Raw genomic sequence first — 23,417 nt, forward strand, 5'->3', positions numbered from 1 at the left:
ATAGTAGTTTTCTTTGTTTTGTGGCAAAGAATTAGAAATTGAGGGGATAACCATCAATTGGTGAATGGCTAAACAAAGTATGGGATGATTATTATAAGACTCCTGTGCTTTTAGAAATGATGAACAGGATGCTTTCAGAATAATCTGGAAAGACATACATGAATTGATGCAAAGTGAAGTCTACAGAGTCAGATTTACATAGTAACAGCAACATTATGCAATGAATAACAAGGACTTAACTCTTCTTAGCAATATATTGATCCAAGAAAATTCCAAAGAACTTATAATGAAAACTGCTGTTCTTCTTCAGGGAAAGAATTTAGAGACTGAATGCAGTTTGAAACATACTATTCTTTGTTTTTTCTTCCATTTTTATTTCCTTTTGGTCTGTTTCTTCTTTCACAGCATGCTTAATATGGAAATATGTTTTGCAGATTCCATATATAACCTATATCAAATTGCTTACCCTTTTGGGAAGAGGGGAGAAGGGAAGGAAGCAGGAAGAAAATTTGGAAATCAGAAATTTAAAAATAAATATTAAAAATTAGAAAAAACACAAAGTATTATTTAGAAAAATTAAAAAGAACAAAGAATTAAACGTGAATGTATATGAGAAAGGGTATGGTCTGTGGGAGCAAGCCTCAAATATGAAAAGGTAAATTCATAGAAGAGCAGAAGTAAGAGTTACCCTCCCAGATGTATAACAGAAAAATAAAGGAAGATGGTGAGGTCATGTAAATAACCCTAATACTTTACAGGGAATCTCATGATTTCAGAAGAAAGAAAGATCTCCAGATTACTGTTGCAAGAACCTCTTATAGCTAACTCATGAGAAGAAAAAGACAAGAGCACTAGAGGAAAGCTAATAAAAGGGTAGCAATCTGTACTGTTCGGGGGAGACATCCAAATTGATGAGATTATTAGTTTTGCAAAATTGCATTGGTTTGCTCAGTTGTATATGAGTTATATTTCCACTAAATTGATATCTCACTAAATGTCAAGTGTAGTTATATACACACATAGAAAATCAGTAAATAATTACTAAATGAATGAAATCTCATTCGTTTTTGATAGAAGGTAATAATTACTTGTTTCTCTTTCAAAAGCTGGTTACCAATATGTTCCTACTTTTACTTCAACAGAAGTGAGAGAGAATAAAATCTGGATGTGCTAGGATGCAGTATTGTGATGTAAGGATTAAAAATTAAGCCAATCATCTTGTTCACAGGGGAAGAGGAGGTGTTGCACCCCGACCAGCAGGTGTGCCGAGAGGTGCACCAGCTCCCAGAGGAGTCCCTCCTAGTCGGGGTCCAGTCAGCCGAGGTAGAGGACTTCTTACCCCCAGAGCACGAGGAGTTCCCCCAACAGGATACCGGCCTCCTCCCCCACCACCAACACAAGAAACATATGGTGAATATGTAAGTAATATATTTCATGTGACAAATTTCATAAGCCACTAGAATTGATTCTTACAAAATTCAGCTAAAAAGAATATGGTTCTATTGTTTCTCCTCATCTTTCTTTTACAATATTGTTTTTAAAGGATTATTACTTTTGTTTTAGAAATTAGAGAATGTTCTGTGCACAATGAGAAGAGCATAGACCCAAGTGTTTAGTTTTCTGTGTTACAAAAAAAATTCCTTATGAGTAGTATATTATCAGTAATTTTTTTCATTTTTCATAAGGAAACAAATCATTTGAAATTTAATAATTTGTTAGTATGGATAAAAGAGTTATTTTACCTAGAAGGAAGTAAATATAGATAGAAATGGAAGGAAAGATAATTTTACAAGAATGCAAACCCACTGATATTATTAATATACAAACCTAGTTAATTATAAATGAGAAAAGAAAGTAGCATTGAATGAATCATTCATATTATGGAATAAGAACTGTTAGAAACAAAAGTAAAGCAGTAACAATAAGGGAAAAAATACATCTTGCAAGTCTTCATAATAACTTGCCTTAATTTGTATAACAACATTAAGAAATAAAAGTTAATGTACCTAGTGTGATTCACATAACTATCCTGCAAGATAAACTGAGCAAGAAGCTTTATTCCCATTTTTTAGATGAAGGAATTAAATCTCAGGAAAGTAAGATGACTTATTAAAGATTATACAGCTAGTCAATACTGATGTGATCATTTGAAGATAGATCTTCTGAATCCAAATTCATTGTTCTTTTTGCTACGCTATGCTACCTTCATTTCTTTCTAAAACTGATATAAATGGCTTACAAGTGTTTACACTTGTACTACAAACACTTTACAAGTGTTTACACTTTATTGCCATATTTCTTCATCTGGAATTCATTTGGGGGATTGAGTCTTCTGCTTCCATTCTTCTATTCTGTTTACTTATTTCCTTATTCAGTATTTCCAAAAGAGGTTCTTTTCTTAAAGAAAAGAGATTTTTAAAAAAGTAAAATTCATCTCAATTAAAATATGGGTGACATGAGGAAAGATATTAAAATAAATTGTATGTGTGCGGGTGTGGTCTATAGAAAGGACCTTTATTATTACATGATCTCTTTTGGTAATCTCATCTGCCTGTGGTCACAATTATAATCTTTTACCAAATGATTTCCCAATCTATATACCAAACCCTAATCTCTCCCTGATGTCTAGTTCAACATTTTAATGTCTGTTGCATTCTTCATCTGGACATCCTTTTATATCTCAGAACAAAATCTTCCCCCACTAAATCTGCCTTTTCTTCTACTGTTCAGTTCTTGAAGGCATCATTGTCATCATAATCTCAGTTAATCAAAATCTCAGTCATCTGACATTTACATTTCCTTAACTCACCCCCATCCAAACCATTGCCAGATTCTGTTTATATTATCACTGTTATGATTTCGTACAGTGGCCTCCTTTTTATTTAACAACACTGCCCCTATTTCAATTCAGTTTCTCTTTATTTTTAACTTAAACCACTGTAATTGTTTCCTAATTCATCTTCCTGTTTACAGTGTCTCCCCAATTCAATTCAATTCATCCTTGATACAACTGTCAAAATGATTCTCATAATGTAGGTATCCAACCATGTTCCTTCCTTGCTCAAAAACCTTCAGTAAGTTTCTTCTCTGTATAATATACAAAGCAGGTTTTTTGTCCTGTCACTTTAAGACTCTCCATATGTCTGGCTGTCTTAACCTGCCTTTGCAGCCACTGCCTCTCTCCCTTCTCCCTCCCCCCCCCATTATCCCCAAATTGCAGCACTTCTACAACCAAGGGAAACTACTGCTATCTATTCTCCAATCTGGTGGCTCATCTGCCAATAGATATTGACTTAGTAACTAGCATTTATGTAGTGCTTTTTAAGATTGGCAATAGGTGTTACATGTCATCTCATTTGCTATTCATTTTGGTCTTCTGTATTAGTTGCTATTATCTCTTGTTTTACAAATGAGCAAAGGTACAGAGAGGTTAAATAAATACCTTCCCCAGATTCACTCACTCTGTATCTAGGCAAAGAGTTGAAATCAGTCCTGTGCTCTTATTCTCTGCACCATTTAATTATATAGTGCAGGTATACAATGGTATGTTTACAGTACACTGCCTTTTTCATTGTTGGTTATCTTTTTTTTATATATAAGTATTTATTTTATTTTATTTTATTTATTATTTTTTAATAACTTTTTATTTATAGAACTCATGAAGGGTAATTTTTTACAGCATTATCCCTTGCATTCACTTCTGTTCCGATTTTTCCCCTCCCTCCCTCCACCCCCTCCCCGAGATGGCAAGCAATCCTTTACAGTTTATATTCATCTCCCAGTGTTCTTTCTTTGGGTGTAGCTGCTTCTGCCCATCTTTGATCAATTGAAACTGAGTTAGGTCTCTTTATAGAAGAGATCCACTTCCATCAGAATACATCCTCATACAGTATCGTTGTTGAGGTATATAATGATCTCCTGGTTCTGCTCATTTCACTTAGCCTCAGTTCTTGTAAGTCTCTCCAGTCCTCTCTGTATTCATCCTGCTGGTCATTTCTTACAGAACAATAATATTCCATAACGTTCATATACCACAATTTACTCAACCATTCTCCAATTGATGGGCATCCATTCATTTTCCAGCTTCTAGCCACTACAAACAAAGCTGCCACAAACATTTTGGCACATACAGGTCCCTTTCCCTTCTTTAGTATCTCTTTGGGGTATAAGCCCAGTAGAAACACTGCTGGATCAAAGGGTATGCACAGTTTGATAACTTTTTGAATGTAGTTCCAAATTGCTCTCCAGAATGGCTGGATGTGTTATTGTTGGTTAACTTTAAATGCTTCTCTGACTTAATGTCCAGCTCAGGTGTCATGTAAGAAGTATTGCCTTCTTTCATAACATATGGCTACTCTACAACCAAAAATGTTCCCTCATCAAATATTTTAGAGCACTTTGATCTGAATTAACTTTAATTGTATTAGATTAATCTAAAGCTTATCTTAACAATCTTTTCTATAAAATTAGCTTATAAGATATTTTATTAGATGTTTTACCAATCTAACAACCTTGTCAAAAAAGCTGTCAGAATCTTAAGAGCTAGTTCTTTCCTTTTTTATATAAAAGTCCATTAGCTATCTCTTTAATAGCATATAAGTTTTATCTTTTTAAAAAAAATTTAACTATATTGGACTTGATTGTGGAAAAAAATTTTATGTAATTAAAATTATTTATCTTCTTTGATCTCTGCTGTATGGTCTGTAAATTCTTTCTCCAATTTATAGATCTGAAAGATAATTTTTCTTTGTTCCTCTTAAATTGTTGACATTGTATCCTGTTCAGTCTAAGTCATATATCCATTTAGAGCTTAATTTGGTATAAAAAAATGAGGTATTTATCTAAGTGTAATTTCTTCTCTTCTACTCTTCAGTTTTCCCATAATTTTATTTTAGGTATCTGGAATATTAAGGTACTAGGTTTATTTGCTTTTTGGACATTGGGTACCTAATTTGTTCCTCTGATCAGTCCATCTCTACATTAATTATTTCCCCTGGGATTCCTGACTCTTGTTTGCCTCCAGATGAATTTCATGATTATTTTTGTTCTAGCTCTGTAAAATAATTCATTAACTTGTTTGGTGGTTTGATTAGTATAGTACTGAGTAAGCAATTTAATTTATGCAGAATTATAATTATGTCATATTAATTTATTTTACCCATAAGCAATGAATTTTTCCAATTTATGTTTCTGTAAACTATGTTTTAGTTGTATTTATATAAATGTTTTTGAAAATGTTTATGTCATATGTTTGTGTGTGATATACACATGCATTTTTATGCACACATGTGTGTTATACACACACACACACACACACACACACACAATGTGTATATAAAATGATTCAGACTTATTAGAATAAAAGCCATTCTGCAATAGTTAAAAAGGTTCAAAAGATGTGAATAGGCCATTTTTGAAAGAAGAAATCCATTCTATAATAAAGCCTATGAAGAAGTGCTCCAAACAGCTCGCAATTATAAAAATACAAATTAAAACAAATTTGATTTTCCATCTCAGACCCATAAGATGATAGAGAGATTTTGGAAGGACAGCAAACAAAAAATGAGCTTACATTTTCATGAAATAGACATGTAAATAATTAAATATGTACAGGATACCAAGTGTTCTGTTTTTTATCCTTGAGGTTATAGGGAATTTATTGTGTAGGGAGTGGTATGTTCAGAGGCTATGTTGAAGAGAAGAACACAATTAATAGTCATAATGATTATGATGGGGGAAAAAAACTCAGTCATAACTTGAAAGTGTTTGGCAAAATAGAATGCAGAATGCAATAATATGCTTTTTATAAGAGATACACTTGAAATATCACAGATCAACACAGAATTTAAATGAAGGCTTAGAACAGCATTTATTATGCTTTAGGCAGACTCATATACACAGGTAATGGGCCATGATGTCACCTAAAGCCACATTAAAAATAGATATTGTTAAAAGGGATGAAAACAACATTATGTCAATACATCTCTCTCTCTCTCTCTCTCTCTCTCTCTCTCTCTCTCTCTCTCTCTCACACACACACACACACACACACACACACACTCACACTCACACACTCATACCCAAAATTTGGCATGGCATACCAATGGAAAATAATCAAATCGCAGGAAGAAATGACTAAAATATTAGTAATTAGATAATACAATATTTGCCCTCTCCAGAGCAAAACAGCTATCAAAGAGATAAACTGTCTGAAGTATCTGAATAATATTTTTACAAAACTGTGTATGTGTATAATAGATATAAAATGATTACTGACTGGTAATAAAAAGTAATGTATATATTTTAAAGTTTTACTTGTATAAAGTATAAATACTTTATGCAACTAAACTACATACTAGGTTATGAAAACCTCATAAATATAGGAGAGACTCCTTTATTAATAATAACAAAATGTAAATATATTTGTTAATGGACATTTGATAAACAGATTCCAAGTTAATTAGAAATTAAATAATCCTAAATAGCAAACATTTGCAGCTAGGTCATATTTAATGCAAATTCAAGGAATGCCAAATTTGATTAAATGCAAATTATAAAATGATACTAGGTTACATTAAAGATGGGCCAAAATTTAATATGTTGCCTGTAATCTGGTCAAAGGCTTTAATATGTAATTATGTCATGAGTCTTCACTTGCTTTTATTTTTTTTTTTAATTAAAGCTTTTTATTTTCAAAACATAAGCATGGATAATATTTCAATGTTAACCCTTGCAAACCTTGTGTTCCAATTTCCCCCTCTTTCCACCATTCCCTCCCTTAGATGTCAAGTAATCTAATATATGTTAAACATGGTGGAAATATATGTTAAATCCAATATATGCATACATATTTATACAATTAATCTTCTTGCACAAGAAAATCAAATCAAATAGAAAAAAAGGGGAAAGAAAATAAAATGCAAGCAACAGCAAAAAGAGTGAAAATGCTATATTGTGATCAACACTTGGTTCCCACAGTCCTCTCTCTGGGTGTAGATGGATTTCTTCATACCATTCATCCAATAATCCACAAGATTATTGGAACTAGCCTGAATTATCTCATTGTTGAAGAGATCCATGTCCATCAGAATTGATCTTTGTATAATCTTGTTGTCCACTTTCAAGTTCAATAATCTGGACCACATTTGTCAGCTTGGGTTCATTCAGCTGAAATTTGGTTGTGATGTCTATTGAGCTCTCTCATAAAAGAGCTTTTTGTCTTTCAGAACTACTGGATTTCTCATTGTCCATAAGTGTTCACACCTTCCATGTATATCAATAGCGAGTGGAATCATGTTCAGAGAAATTTTTGTACATATTTTTGTGGTTCAACTGCAGGGTTGAACCTGCCATTGTAACCAGGCCAGGGTTAACCAGTGAAGCAGGTAGTTTTTAGGGTACCTTTTCTAACCCCTTTCTCACTCCAAGATGTATGGTCCTTAAGAATGCTGGTCATATACCTAGGGGGCTGAAAAGATGATCCTAAGACCTGGGCTGCTCATATGCTAGATTGTAGCTGTAGTTCCCAGTTTATCTGTATTTGCTGCTTTATAACTAACACACTGCCATAGGATCTGAGGCAGGCAAAATAGTAACATAATAAAATAATAATAGATAACAAATTAGCTAAATATTAAAATAATAAAATGATAAAATTGTAGAATTATTGAATAATTCTCTATTCTGTCTATATGGGCATATTAATGGTTGTTGATGTTTGTCCAAATTCAGAATAATAAAACAAATTTAATACCTGAAAAAATAAAAAGAGCAGTGTTGATTAGTGACCCTTTGTTTTTATAAGAAGTCATTCCAGACTATCCTCATTTGATTTGACAGTATTATTTTAATTTTTAATCAATTTTATTTTATTTCTTGTATCACCATAGTTATCACAATTACACTTTCACTTGTCCCTCCATAAAAGCCATCTTATGTGACAAATAGTAATTTTTGGAGAGGAAGAAAAATCAGTATATTTGATCAATACATTGAAAAAGTTTAAGTGTTTAAAAAAATTGTGAAATGTATAATACTTGTGGACTTCCCATCTTCCCAAAGGGTAATTTGAGGATGTCTTCTTATTCAAATCTTAGTTGATTTTTATATTTGTGCTATATCTTATTTTGATTTTGGCAGAGGGAAGAGGGGAAAACAATTGCTCTTTCTTTTCACGTTGTGTTTACAGTGTGTTTTTTATTTCTCTGCTTATTTCACTGTATCAATTATAATTATATAGACTTTTCCATACTCCTCTGTATTCATCTAGCACATTATTCTTAGCAGACATTCATATTCATTATATTCATGTACCATAATATAACTATTCCCAAATTACTGGGCATCTATGTTGTTTCCAGTTCTTAGCTACAAAAAAAGTAATAAATATTTTTGATTATATAAGGACACTTGGGGTATAAACTCAGTAATGGAGTTTCTGGTTCAAAGGGTGTGGACATTTTAATTACTTGTTTTTATATTTCCTGATATTTTTTTCCAAAATGGCTGTACATTTCACAGCTTCACTAAGAATATATTAGTGTGTATATCCTTGAACAATCTTACCAACACTTGCCATTTTTTTGTAATTTTTGCTATTTTGGAAGATATGGGATGAAACCATAATGTCATTTAGATTTGGGTTTTTCTTCTTATTGGTGTTTTGGAGCCTTGTTTCTTGCAGTTCTTTTGAGAACTATTTGTTTATATCTTTTGATCATTCATCTACTAGGCAATTGGGAGGGAGAATAGAATATATGTGTATTTTGGATGTCAAACCCTTATCAGAAAAATTTGGTACAAAATTGCGGATATTTTCCATATTTGACCACTTCCTTTCTTATGCTAGTTGTATTAATTTTGTCTGTGCAGAAGCTTTTTAATTTCTAGTAATCAAATATAGTTTGCTAATTGCTTCTATCACTTAGTTAAGAATATATCTTTAACTTTCTGCATTATGATATTTAATACCAAGATTGCTATAATATATTTAGAAAATATTGCCGAATAATGTATGTTTGAATTTATGTGTAATTGCTGCCCGATTGCTTTTGTTTTATTAAAAAAAAGTTTATTTTGTTTTCTAGTAATTTATGCTTTCCATTTTATGAAACACTAGATTAGTGAGTTCTATTGTACTTGCATCTCCCTACTCTAATATATTTCATTGATCCTATTTCTATTCTTTAACCAATACCCAGTTATTTTTATGACTATAATATTGTAATGTAGTTTTGGGTTTAGAAGTGCCATTTCCTTTTGATCTCCACTTCTTTTCATATTTTTAAAATTATATTTTTACTATTTTACAAAGTTATATAAAATTTTCCATTGGTTATTTGAATGGTATAGCATTAAAAGTGGAAGTTAATTTTGATAGTGTTTGGTAGTGTCATTTTCGTTTTATTGGCACAGTCTAGCTATGATCACTGAATATTACCCCAGTTATTTAAATTATTCTTTAATTACTTTAAGGGATATTTTGAAATTGAATGTAAAACATTTTTTAGTATGCTTTGAGAAGGTAAGCTCAGTACATGATACATTTTATAGTTATTTGAAATGAGTTTTTCCTGTCTTTTAATGCTTCCTCATTTTTGTTAAAATTAAATTTTTTTATTTTTGAGTATTTTGTAGCATGCACTTTTGTTCAAAACATTTCCTCAGTATCTTTGCAGATTCCTTAAGTATTTTCCAAGAAAACAATATTATAAGCCAACAAGAATGGTTTTATTTCCTTTTTAAATATCTTTGTTCCTTTCATTTCTTTGTTTCCTTTTATTGCTATTACTATTATTTTCAAAACTATTATCAAATACTATTAGGGAGAGTATGCATCCTTGCTTCATTCTTAAATTATTGGAAAAAGGTTTTAGTGTTATGCCCATTTCATATTATGGCTGCTGTTTGTTTTTAAAAGATGTTTTTTTGAGGGATGGAGCCAAGATGGTAGGTCTATCTAAGCTCTTTCTTGCCCTTAGACTACTACTTTTATGAAACAGCCTCATAATTATTGCTTGACTGTCAAAACTCAAGAATATTGGGAATACAACACATTCCCAATAGAAGATAATACCAAAATTCACCAGAAAAGGTCTGTTTTTGCTCGCGGGGGGGTGGACAATTAGACCAGGGGTAAACCTGAGGCAGGCAGCAAGAGCACAGAAGGCAACTAATGCTGATTATACTGGAGAGGGGTGGGGTGTAGTCTCAGCTGGCAGAAAATTTGTGGGGAGAACTTTACCCAGGGCGAGTTTCTTTGCTCTGGCAGCAAGCCAGTAGATCAGCAGAAAAGCTATAAACATAAGGGGTAAAGACTATAACCCCAAAACACTGGGGTCTCTCCCGACCTGGCCACACCCACCCAGTACCAAGAGAAACTCAGCACTGTCTCAGTGCACAACCACTCACCACTGCACAGACACTGATCCCAGCACAGCTATTGCTATACTACTGCTACTTCACTACTACTACCCCTGTTGTCTATGGAGGAAGCTTGGTAATACTACACTGCCCTAAAAGCAGACTGCAAGGTTTTGTTGTTGTTGTTTTGTTTTGTTTTTTGTCAAAATGAGTAAAAAGTTAAAGATAGCTTCTATATGGATAGAGAGAAGACTTCAAACCTGAAGGAGACTAAAAACAGACTGTCTCTAGATGAAACCCCAAAGGGGAAGATGATCTGTTCCCCACCACATAAGGCTATCATAGAAGAAATTTAAAAGGCTCTTAAAAGAGAACTAGAAGAAAAATGGAAAAAGAAAAGGGAAGCTTGGCAAGAAGGTCTGGATAAGTCATCCCACTCATTTAAAGATAGAGTGGATAAAGAAATCAAATCCCTGAAAAACAGAATTAGTGAATTGGAAAAAGAAAATAGCTCTCTAAAAAATAAAATTGGCTAAATGGGAAAAAAAATCCATAAAATAAAACAACTCATTTAAAAATTCAATTGGACAATTACAAAAAGAAAAAAAAAAGAAAATGAAGGAAATAATTCATTAAAAATCAGAATTGAACAAATGGAAATGAATGACTTAAGGAAACACCAAGAATCAGTCAAGCAAAACCGAAAAAATGTTAAAAATTTACTTGGGAAAAGAACAGGATTTTTGAGTATTTTGTAGCCTGGAAAATAGATCTAGAAGATATAAACTGAGTATTATTGGACTTCCTGAAAATCATGATAAAAAAAGAGCCTCGACACTATTTTTCAGGAAATCATCAAAGAGAACTGCCCAGATGTTATAGAAACAGAAAGCAAAATAGACATTGAAAGAATTCATCAATCACCTACTGAAAGAGATCCCAAAAACAAAACTCCAAGAAATATTGTGGCTAAATTCCAGGACTATCAGACAAAGGAAAAAAACTCTACAAGCACCTAGGAAAAAAACAATTCAAATACAGAGGAGCTACAATAAGGATTACTCAGGATCTAGTAGCGTCCACATTAAAGGATTGAAGGGCCTGAAATCTGATTCCAAAAGGCTAAGGAATGTGATATGCAGCCAAGAATAATTTACCTAACCAAGATGAGCATTTTTTCCAGGGAAGAAGATGGACATTCAATGAAATGGATTAATTCCATCTACTTCTGACAAAAAAAAAAAAAAAAAAAAACGGAACTAAGCAAAAAGTTTGACCTCCAAGTATAGGACTCACAAGAAACATAAAAAGGTAAAAAGAAATCTTGGGAACTATGTTTCTGCTATAAGTGTACATAAAGAATACATGTATAATTTGGTTTTACTTTTATAATATAAAAAAGAAGCTAGAGGTGGAAAGGGAATTGTACTAGATAAAGGGAAAAGTGGAGGTACTATATCTTACAAAGAGGCAAAGAAACCTATTATATCTGAGGGAAAGAAGAGAGGAGGATGAACATAGTGTGTATCTTACTCTCATCAGAATTGGCTCAAAGAGAAAAATATTAGACATATTTGATTTACAGAGAAACTTCTCCCACCTCATTGAAAAGTTGGAGGGGAAAAGTGAAAAGGAAAGGGAAAGGAGTAAGCTAAATAGAAGGAAATACAGAAATTATAAGGAAAAAGTTTAAGAAAAGGGGAGGGACTCTAAGGTAGGGGAAAGGATCCTAAAGAAGGAGGGCTGCATGAGTTAAGTGGTGCTCATAAGTCTAATATTGAAGGGGGGGGAAGAAAAGAGAAAAGCATAATCTGGGGTTAACAAGAAATACAGAATTATAATTTTAACCATAAATGTGAATGGGGTAAACTCCCCCATAAAGTGGAAGCAGATAGCAGACTGGATTAAAAGTCAGAATCCTACAGTATGTTGTTTACTGGAAACACACTTAAAGAAGGATGATACATACAGAGTAAAGGTAAAAGCTGGAGCAGAATCGACTATGCTTCAGGTGAATTAAAAAAAGCAGAGGTAGCCATTCTGATCTCAAATAAAGCAAATGCAAAAATTGATCTAATTAAAAGAAATAAGGAAGGGCACTATATCTTGCTAAAGGGTAATGTAGATAATGAAGCAATATCAATATTAAACATATATGCACCAAATAGTGTAGCATCTAAATTCCTAAAGGAGAAGTTAAGAGAGCTGCAAGAAGAAATAGACTGCAGAACTATATTAGTGGGAGATATCAACCTTGCACTCTCAGAGTTAGATAAATCATACCACAAAATAAATAAGAAAGAAATTAAAGAGGTAAATAGAATACTAGAAAAATTAGGTATGATAGATCTTTGGAGAAAACTAAATGGAGATAGAAAGGAGTACACTTTCTTCTCAGCAGTTCATGGAACCTATACAAAAATTGACCATGTATTAGGACATAAAGACCTGAAATTCAAATGCAGAAAGGCAGAAGTAGTCAATGAATTCTTTTCAGATCATGATGCAATAAAAATTGCACTCAATAAAAAGCCAAAGGAAAATATATCAAAAAGTAATTGGAACCTAAATAATAATCTCATCAAGAATGGGCAAAACAGCAAATCATAGACACAATAATTTCACCCAAGAGAATGACAATAATAAGACATTATACTAAAATGTGCCAAAGGAGTAATAAGAGTTAATTTTATATCTCTTGAGGCCCAAAGAATTAGGCTTAGAACTTAAAAAGCTAGAAAAAAAGCAAATTAAAAACCACCAGTCAAACACTAATCTTGAAATTATAAAAATAAAAGGAGAGATTAATAAAATTGAAAGTTTAAAAAAATTGAATTAATAAATAAAACTAAGAGTTGGTTCTATGAAAAAACCAACAAAATAGATAAACCCTTGGCAAATTTGATTAGCAAAAGGAAAATCAAATTGTTAGTCTTAAAAATGAAAAGGGAGAACTAGCCACCAATGAAGAGGAAATTAGAGCAATAATCAGGAGTTGCTTAGCCCAACTTTATGCCAATAAATTTGATAATCTAAGTGAAATGGATGACTACCTTCAAAAATAAAGGCTGCCCAGATTAACAGAGGTGGAAGTAAATTGCTGGAATAGTCCCATTTTAGAAAAAGAAATAGAACAAGCTATTAATCAACTCCCTAAGAAAAAATCCTCAGGAGCAGATGGATTTACATGTGAATTCTACCAGATATTTAAAGAACAATTAACTCCAATGCTATATAAACTGTTTGAAAATATAGGGATTGAAGGAGTCCTAGCAAATTCCTTTTATGACACAGACATAGTACTGATACCTAAATCAGGTAGGATGAAAACAGAGAAAGAAAATTATAGACCAGTCTCCCTAATGAATGTTGATGCAAAAATTTTAAATAAAATACTAGCATAAAGATTACAGAAAATCATCTCCAGAATAATACACCATGACCAAGTAGGATTTATAACCAGGAATGCAGGATTGGTTCAATATTAGGAAAACTATTAACATAATTGACTATATCAATCACCAAATTAACAAAAATCATATGATCATCTCAAGAGATGCAGAAAAAGCATTTGATAAAATCCAACACCCATTCCTACTGAAAACATTAGAGAGTATAGGAATAATGGACTTTTCCTTAAAATAGTCAGTAGCATCTATTTAAAACCATCAGTAAGCATCATATGTAATGGTGATAAATTGGAACCATTCCCAAAAAAATCAGGAGTGAAACTAGTTTGCTCACTATTACCATTATTATTCAATATTGTATTAGAAATGCTAGCTTCAGCAATAAGAGCTGAAAAAGAGATTAAAGGAATTAGAGTAGGTAATGAGGAAACCAAATTATCACTCTTTGTGGATGATATGATGGTATACTTAGAAAATCCCAGAGATTCTACTAAAAAAGCTATTAGAAATAACCCACAACTTTAGCAAAGCAGCAGAATACAAAATAAATCCACATAAATCCTTAGCATTTTTATACATCACCAACAAAATCCAAAAGCAAGAGATAAAAAGAGAAATTCCATTTAAAATAATTGTTGATAGTATAAAATATTTGGGAATCTATCTGCCAAAGGAAAGTCAGGAACTGTATGAGCAAAGCTACAAAAGACTTCCCACACAAATAAAGTCAAACCTAACCAATTGGAAAAATATTAAATGCTCTTGGATGGGTTGAGCAAATATAATAAAGATGATAATACTACTCAAACTAATCTATTTATTTAGTGCTATACCAATTAGACTCCCAAGACCTAGAAAAAATAATAACAAAATTCATATGGAAGAATAAAAGGTCAAGACTTTGAAGGGAATTAATGAAAAAAAAAATCAAATGAAGGTGGCCTAGCTGTACATCATCTAAAACTATGTTATAAAGCAGCTGCCACCAAAACCATTTGATATTGGCTAAAAATAGACTGGTTGATCAGTGGAGTAGGTTAAGTTCACAGGACAAAATAATCAATAACTATAGCAATCTAGTGTTTGACACCCAAAGAACTCAACTTTGGGGATAAGAATTCACTATTTGACAAAAATTGCTGGGAAAACTGGAAATTAGTATGGCAGAAATTAGGCATGGACCCACACTTAACACCATACACCAAGATAAGATTAAAATGGGTTTATGATTTAGGCATAAAGAATGCGATTATAAATAAATTAGAAGAACATAGGATAGTTTACTTGTCAGAGTTGTGGAGGAGGAAGGAATTTGTGACCAAAGAAGAATGAGAGATCATTATTGATCACAAAATAGAAAATGTTGATTATATCAAGTTAAAAAGCTTTTGTATAAACAAAACTAATGCAAACAAGATTAGAAGGGAAGTAATGAACTGGGAAAACATTTTTATAGTTAAAGGTTCTGATAAAGGCCTCATTTCCAAAATATATAGAGAATTGGCTCTAATTTATAAGAAATCAAACCATTCTCCAACTGATAAATGGTCAAAGAATATGAACAGACAATTTTCAGAGGATGAAATTGAAACTATTACCACTCATATGAAAGAGTGTTCCAAATCATTATTGATCAGAGAAATGCAAATTAAGACAACTCTGAGATACCACTACACACCTGTCAGATTGGCAAAGATGACTGGAAAAGATAATGATGAATGTTGGAAGAGATGCAGAAAAACTGGGACACTGATGCATTGTTGGTGGAGTTGTGAACGAAGCCAACCATTCTGGAGAGCAATCTGGAACTATGCTCAAAAAGTTATCAAACTGTGCATTCCTTTTGACCCAGCAGTGTTTCTACTGGGCTTACATCCCAAAGAAATCTTAAAGGAAGGAAAGGGACCTGTATATGCAAAAATGTTTGTGGCAGCCCTTTTTTGTAATGGCTAGAAACTGGAAATTGAATGGATGCTCATTACCCAGAGAATGGCTGGAAAAATTGTGGTATATGAATGTTACGGAATATTATTGTTCTGAAACAAATGACCAACAGGATGATTTCAGAGAGGCCTGGAGAGAGACTTACATGAACTGATGATGAGTGAAATAAGCAGAACCAAGAGATCATTATACACTTCAACAACAATACTATATGAGGATTCCATCAATTCTGATGGAAGTGGTTGTCTTCAGTAGTGAGAGGATCCAATTGATCGGTAATGAACAAAACCAGCTATACCCAGAGAAAGAACACTGGGAAATGAATGTGGATTGCTTGCATTTTTGTTTTTCTTTCCAGGTTATTTTTACCTTTCTAAATTCGATTTTTCTTGTGCAACAAGATAATTGTATAAATATGCACACATATATTGTATTTAAGATACACTTTAACATGTTTAACATATATGGGGCTGCCTGTCATCTAGGGGAGGGATGGAGGGAAGGAAGAGAAAAGTTGAAAGAGAAGTGATTGCAAGGGTCAGTGTTGAAAAATTTACCCATGCATAGGTTCTGTCAATAAAAAGCTATAATTTTTAAAAAAGGGGACAGGTTGAAAAGAGAGAGAGAATAGAATAAACATAAAGTATATACAATTAGCAAAAGTAATTATCGAAATATTTTTGAAGCAAGTTTCTCTGATGAAGGCTCCATTTCTCAAATGTATAAGAAGATGAGTCAATTATATATACATATATATATATATATGTATATATATATATATATATAATCCTTTTCTAATTAACAAATGATCAAAAGATATGATTTATGCCCAAAGGTTTATAAAATCATATATCTCCCTTGACCTAACAATACTACTAGGTATCCGAAAAAAAGATTTTTTTAAAAAAGGAAGAAGAACCTATAGGTATAAAAATATTTTTATAGCATCTCTTTTCTCAGTGCAATATAATGGAAATTGAGGGTCTGTTCATCAATTGGGTAATGACTAAATAAATTGTTCTATGTGATTTAAAAAAAAAAAAAAAAAAGATGCTTTTTTTTTTTTTTCCCTGATAAAATGGTCCCTTGGTGGCTATACTTGTAGTATTTTTAGCACAAAAGTCTTACACTTTTCCAAAGATTTTTGTGCATTTTTTGAGACATTCATTCAGTCTGAATTGTTTTGGTTATGTTGTTTGTTGAAATATAATTGCATTCCTAGTATGCATCTCATTTGGTTAGAATGAATTATTTCTTGAATAAACTGCTACACAATCTGATAGGCAGTTTTTTTTTAAATTTCTTGATTCAAATTGGTGGCATTGAAAGGACATTGGATATATAGGAATAAATGGGCTTTTCCATAAAATAATCAGTAGCATCTATTTAAAACCAGCAGTAAGCATCATATTTAACGGGGACAAACTGCAACCATTCCCAATAAGATCAGGAGTAAAACAAGGTTGCCCACTATCACCGTTACTATTTAATATTGTATTAGAAATGCTAGCTTTGGCAATAAGAGTTGAGAAAGAGATTAAAGGAATAAGAATAGGCAATGAGGAAACCAAATTATTACTCTTTGCTGATGATATGATGGTATACTTAGAGAACCCCAGAGATTCTACCAAAAAGTTATTAGAAACAATCTACACCTTCAGCAAAGTTGCAGGATATAAAATAAACCCACATAAGTCATCAGCATTCTTATATATCACTAACAAAACCCAACAGTTAGAGTTACAAAAAGAAATTCCATTTAAAGTAACTACTGATTGTATAAAAATATTTAGGAATCTATCTGCCAAGGGAAAATCAGAAACTTTATGAGCAAAACTACAAAACACTTTCCACACAAATTAAGTCTGATCTAACCAACTGGAAAAATATTAAATGTTCTTGGATTGGGCAAGCAAATATAATAAAGATGACAATACTACCTAAATTAATCTACTTATTTAGCGCTATACCAATCAGACTCCCAAAAAACTACTTTGATGAATTAGAAAAAATAACAACAAAGTTTATATGGAAAAACAAAAGGTCAAGAATTTCAAGGGAATTAATGAAAAAAAAATCAAATGAAGGTGGCCTAGCTGTACCAGATCTAAAATTATATTATAAAGCAGCAGTTACTAAAACCATCTGGTATTGGCTAAGAAATAGACTAGTTGATCAATGGAATAGGTTAGGTTCAAAGGACAAAACAGCCAATAACTTTAATAATAGAGTGTTTGACAAACCCAAAGACACCAGTTTCTGGGATAAGAATGCATTATTTGACAAAAATTGCTGGGAAAATTGGAAATCAGTATGGCAGAAACTAGGCATTGACCCACACTTAACACCGTACACCAAGATAAGGTCAAAATGGGTTCATGACCTAGGCATAAAGAATGAGATTATAAATAAATTGGAAGAGCATAGGATAGTTTACCTCTTAGACCTGTGGAAGAGGGAGGCATTTATGACCAAAGAAGAACTAGATTTCACTATTGACCACAACATAGAAAATTTTGATTATATCAAATTGAAAAGTTTTTGTACAAACAAAACAAATGCAGACAAGATTAGAAGGGAAACAATAAACTGGGAAAACATTTTTACAATCAAAGGTTCTGATAAAGGCCTCATTTCCAAAATATATAGAGAATTGACTCTAATCTATAAGAAATCAAACCATTTTCCAATTGATAAATGGTCAAAGGATATGAACAGACAATTCTCAGACGAAGAAATTGAAACTATTTATAGACATATGAAAATATGCTCCAAATCATTATTAATCAGAGAAATGCAAATTAAGACAACTCTGAGATATCACTACACACCTGTCAGATTGGCTAGAATGACAGGGAAAGATAATGGGGAATGTTGGAGGGGATGTGGGAAAACAGGGACACTGATACATTGTTGGTGGAATTGTGAACACATCCAGCCATTCTGGAGAGCAATTTGGAACTATGCTCAAAAAGTTATCAAACTGTGCATACCCTTTGATCCAGCAGTGTTTCTACTGGGCTTATACCCCAAAGAGATACTAAAGAAAGGAAAGGGACCTGTATGTGCCAAAATGTTTGTAGTGACTAGAAGCTGGAAAATGAAAGGATGTCCATCAATTGGAGAATGATTGAGTAAATTGTGGAATATGAATGTTATGGAATATTATTGTTCTGTAAGGAATGACCAGCAGGATGAATACAGAGAGGACTGGCGAGACTTACATGAACTGATGCTGAGTGAAATGAGCAGGACCAGGAGATCATTATATACCTCAACAACAATACTGTTTGAGGATGTATTCTGATGGAAGTGGACCTCTTTGATAAAGAGAGCCTTAATTGATCAAAGATGGACAGAAACAGCTACACACAGAGAAAGAACACTGGGAGATGAATATAAACTGCTTGCCTTTTTGTTTTTCTTCCCGGGTTATTTATACCCTCTGAATTCAATTCTCCCTGTGCAACAAGAAAACTGTTCGGTTCTGCACACATATATTGTATCTAGTATATACTGTAACCCATTCAACATGTAAAGGACTGCTTGCCATCTGGGGGAAGGGGTTTAGGGAGGGAGGGGAAAAATTGGAACAGAAGTGAATGCAAGGGATAATGCTGTAAAAATTACCCTGGCATGCGTTCTATCAATAAAAAGTTATTTAAAAAAATAAATAAATAAAACTAAAAACAAAAAAAAAAAAAAAAAAAAAAAAAAAAGGACATTGGATATAGGTTCAGAAGATCTAATTTCAAATCATGGCTTCTCTTTAATTTTGAAATAAATTCAGTCGTTAGGTCTCGTGTTTCTCATCTGTAAAATGGTTAAACTGATAATCACATTATCGGCCTTAGCAGGTGACTGAGAAAACCACTTTGCTATCTATCGGTAAAACCATTATCTAAATATGACTTAGCTTTATTTCTTTTGTCAATAATAATGATGCCTTGTATCCGTCATTGTACCAGTATTACAAGTGATTGCTTGTGACACATATTACCATTTGATTACTGTTTTAAAAGCCAGATACCTGAATTTCGAAAAAAGTTTAATTCTTAAATATGCCCCACATAGCTAAAGTAAGTATATGTTTTTGGTCTCATGATGTTTTATTTGAATTATGAGGTGTTTGAGATATCATGGAAAGAATCCTTATTTAAGGGTAAGAAAAACTTTTTTCCTCTTGCTTACATAGGTGACCTTGAGGAAGTTATTTCATATATCTGGGACCTCAGTGTACTTATTTGTGTGATTTCCCACTTTTCTTCCAAAAGCAATTCTTGTGAATCCCTAGCTTTATCAGCAACAAATAAAACCAAATAAATATATGGCACTGAATTTGAAGTTAAAGCACCTAGGTTTGACCCCAGTTCTCCTGCTGGTAGGCAGCTACCAGGTACAGTGGTTAGAGAGCCTGGAAGTCAGGAAGATTCATTTTCTCAAGGTCAAATCTGGCCTCAGACACTTACTAGCTATGTTACCCTGGGCAAGTCACTTGACCCCATTTGTCTGTTTCCTCATCTGTAAAATGAGTTGAAAAAAGAAATGGAAAAGTGCTCCAGTGTCTCTGACAAGAAAATATCAAATGGGGTCACAAAGATTCAAGCATGATTAAAATGATTCAAAAAGAACAACTTATATTGCTCTTTATGTAACTTTTGACAAGTTTACTTTACTGGGCCTTAGTTTGCTCACTATAAAATGAGCATATTACTAAATGATGACTCATGTTCCTCCCTACTCTGACTTCTTAATCATCCTGATTATATCTCCCCCCCCTTTCCTATATGTTGTGTTCAAATCTTCATAAAAATTCTTTTATGTTAGGTAGGCTTCACAAAAGACAGAAAGTGACTTAAGAGTCAAATGTTATTTTAATAATTATCTTACTTAACTGTAAAATATGTACAGTAGCTGTTTAGAAATTCATACAGCTAGTGACAATGAAGATGGTTTTTAGTGGGAAAGCTTATGTCCCAGCAGCTACTTTTTGAAATATAGAGGTTTCACAAATGAGCCCAACCAGACCAATGGCATAAAGATGCAGTAGGTCTTTCTATGTGTGATATTATATGACCCTACAACAAAAAGTCTTTAATTTCAGGGTGAGAAGGAAGGAACCAACTAAGAAAGTTGAAAGGGAAGCAAGGGGCACAATCAGAATTAAAGTCACCAAGGGATAAAATACCACTAGGTTTCTAGAGGGACAAAATACATCAACAACTTCATACAAATTAATCCAGTAGAGTCTGGGCTTTGGGTGAGATCATCTTGATGCCATAACAAGAGGAGGAAAAGTAATGTTAGTGTCTGCTGCCAGGTTCAACCCTCAGAAAATGTCACTGTCTGCTGCTTATCGAGTTATTTCATTCTGAGTTTAATCTGTACAACAGGGAAGCTTTACAGTATGGTAAGAGCACCCAGAGTTTGATAGAAAGATGGGGGGCTTTATCTGATTTAGATCCATTTCATTGCTTTTCTACCATTGATGTCATAGGTAAGGAAAGGTCAGAAAGAGCGTTCCTAGGGTCCAGCAAGAAAGGTTGTATAAGGCAGCAAAGCAGTTTTTTACTAGGCAAGAAACAAAGTGGCATCTGGAGTAAATGCAGGCTGTCACAAGAAAAACTAATCTCTAGCCTTCTTCACCCCCCAACTCCCACAAAATACTAGAGCTTTTTTGGCCTACTACCACAAAAAAATGAAAATTTAAATGTCTGTGATAATTGTTAAGTGTTAATAGTGCTTAAAGTCATCCTGAAACCATCTCCCTTTGCTTTTTCCATTCTATGAAAACTACAACATACCTGAAGATGTAATTATATGCTTTTTTGAGGTTTCACTGTAGCTAGGGGTTTATACAAGAGTTCTACTGATGGTAGATTTTCCCAGTGCAATAACTATTGGCATGATATTTGACAGTTAACTAATCTCTAAACTGCTGCAATTAGATTGTTTTCCATAGTGGGAAATTTAATTAAGACAGAGTGCAGACTCTGGAAAAATGTTTGTGAAAATGTATTTTAAATGTGCATTAAAAGGCCTAGGGACCCCTTTTTATTTTAAATAAAAAGATAATAGTTCCACAATTCCTTATCTAATGCAGGTATAAGGGTTGATTACAAATTATTTTAAATATTTAATAGAAGCCACAGAAGGAATTCATTTCCAGAATTTTTTAATCTCAACAAAATGTGTCCTATTATAATAAAAATCCCAAATTTTAGCTTTGGTCTTCCTACTTTTTCATTTTTACAAAATAGTTTTGAGCCCACCAATTTTATTTTCACATCCTAAGTATATTATAGTATTTTGTTAGTAGTGTTTTAATATCCCATATATCTTGCATTTGAAATTAAAATGCAGTTCATATTATAACACTTTTATATTGCCAGAGAACATCTAGCACAGCATACCTCCTTGTTTTTATTTCTTTAGATCTGTGATTTCATTGATGTAAGGTACTCCCTTTGGAGGAACTCACTCTACCAATGCTTTCTTTGCATTTTTATTCTTGGGGAGTTTCCTGGGAAGCTGAAAGGTCAAGTCACCTGCCCACAGTCATAAAATAGTATGTGGCAAAGGTAGCATGTAAACTCATGTAGAGGTGGGCTGAAGATTCTCTGTCACAGATGCTGCTCTTTACCATTAAGTAAGGAACAAGCATAATAGACTTCAGAGCCTAAGGAAAAAGCTTCTTGATTCCTGTGTGGCTGAGGCCAGTACAGTCCAGGCCTTTCCCTACTGGGATACTTCATTTCCACCAGCTATCATCTTACATTCCATAACAATACTTTGTTTCTATCTAATGAATAGTGCTTTGAGTTATATGTGTATTGTTTGAGGGGGAAAAAAAGGAGCAGATGATAGCCAATCTTTCTTTACTTTAAAGCAGTATTGGTGAAATGAGGGTCTTATTTATAGGTCAACATATACAAGAATAATTGGTTTTCTTGAGAATTATTTTTTACAAGACTAAATAAGCTATGTGTTGGGATATATTCTATTCAGCAATGTGGTGATCAAATTTAATAATTTATGTAAAATTCTTTGTTGATATTAAAGTACTTTATAAATGCTAAATATTATCATCTCATAGTTAAAATTATTTTATATGTTTCCTATACACTTAATAAAGGAAGTTTAATTAAATGAAATATCCTGAAGTTCACAAAAGACAGAAAGTCCAAGAAAAGAATCAATAGTAAAAATTCATATCCTCAAATATCAGTGACATAAATGCCCAGAGTTTAAGCAACAAACAAGAGGGATCAGAAGGGGGTCCTAATATATGGAGCCCAAACTTGATCTCATAGGTATCACAGATACTTGATGAAATCAAATCTATGCCATTAGATCAGGGGTCCTCAAACTATAACCCGGGCCAGAGGCGGCACCTGAGGACGATTATCCCCCTCACCCAGGGCTATGAAGTTTCTTTATTTAAAGGTCCACAAAACAAAGTTTTTGTTTTTACTATAGTCTGCCCTCCAACAGTATGAGGGACAATGAACTGGCCCCCTATTTAAAAAGTTTGAGGACCCCTGCTTTAGATGGATATGCCATATCCAAGAGAAATTGAGTCAGCAAAATTTAGGAAAGAGTGGGGTGGTCTTTGCTGTTTTTCTTTTTTTCATATTTTTGCCCTCAGCATTTAGTGCCTGGCACTAACTAAGTATCGATTGATGAGATGTACAAAAAAGA

At 33.0% G+C, this 23,417-nt stretch overlaps 1 protein-coding gene across 1 annotated transcript in view; it reads left to right on the forward strand.

The window, feature by feature from the left end:
- The window catches only part of KHDRBS3 (KH RNA binding domain containing, signal transduction associated 3), a 243,697-nt gene that overhangs the window by 174,212 nt on the left and 46,068 nt on the right, over positions 1–23,417 (forward strand). Inside the window, exon 6 of the mRNA XM_051971129.1 lies at positions 1,229–1,418. Within this exon, the coding sequence (XP_051827089.1) occupies positions 1,229–1,418 (190 nt within the window). The remainder of the gene's footprint in view (positions 1–1,228; positions 1,419–23,417) is intronic.

The sequence above is a fragment of the Antechinus flavipes genome, chromosome 1 (genome assembly GCF_016432865.1).
Source record: "Antechinus flavipes isolate AdamAnt ecotype Samford, QLD, Australia chromosome 1, AdamAnt_v2, whole genome shotgun sequence".
Lineage (NCBI taxonomy): Eukaryota > Metazoa > Chordata > Mammalia > Dasyuromorphia > Dasyuridae > Antechinus > Antechinus flavipes.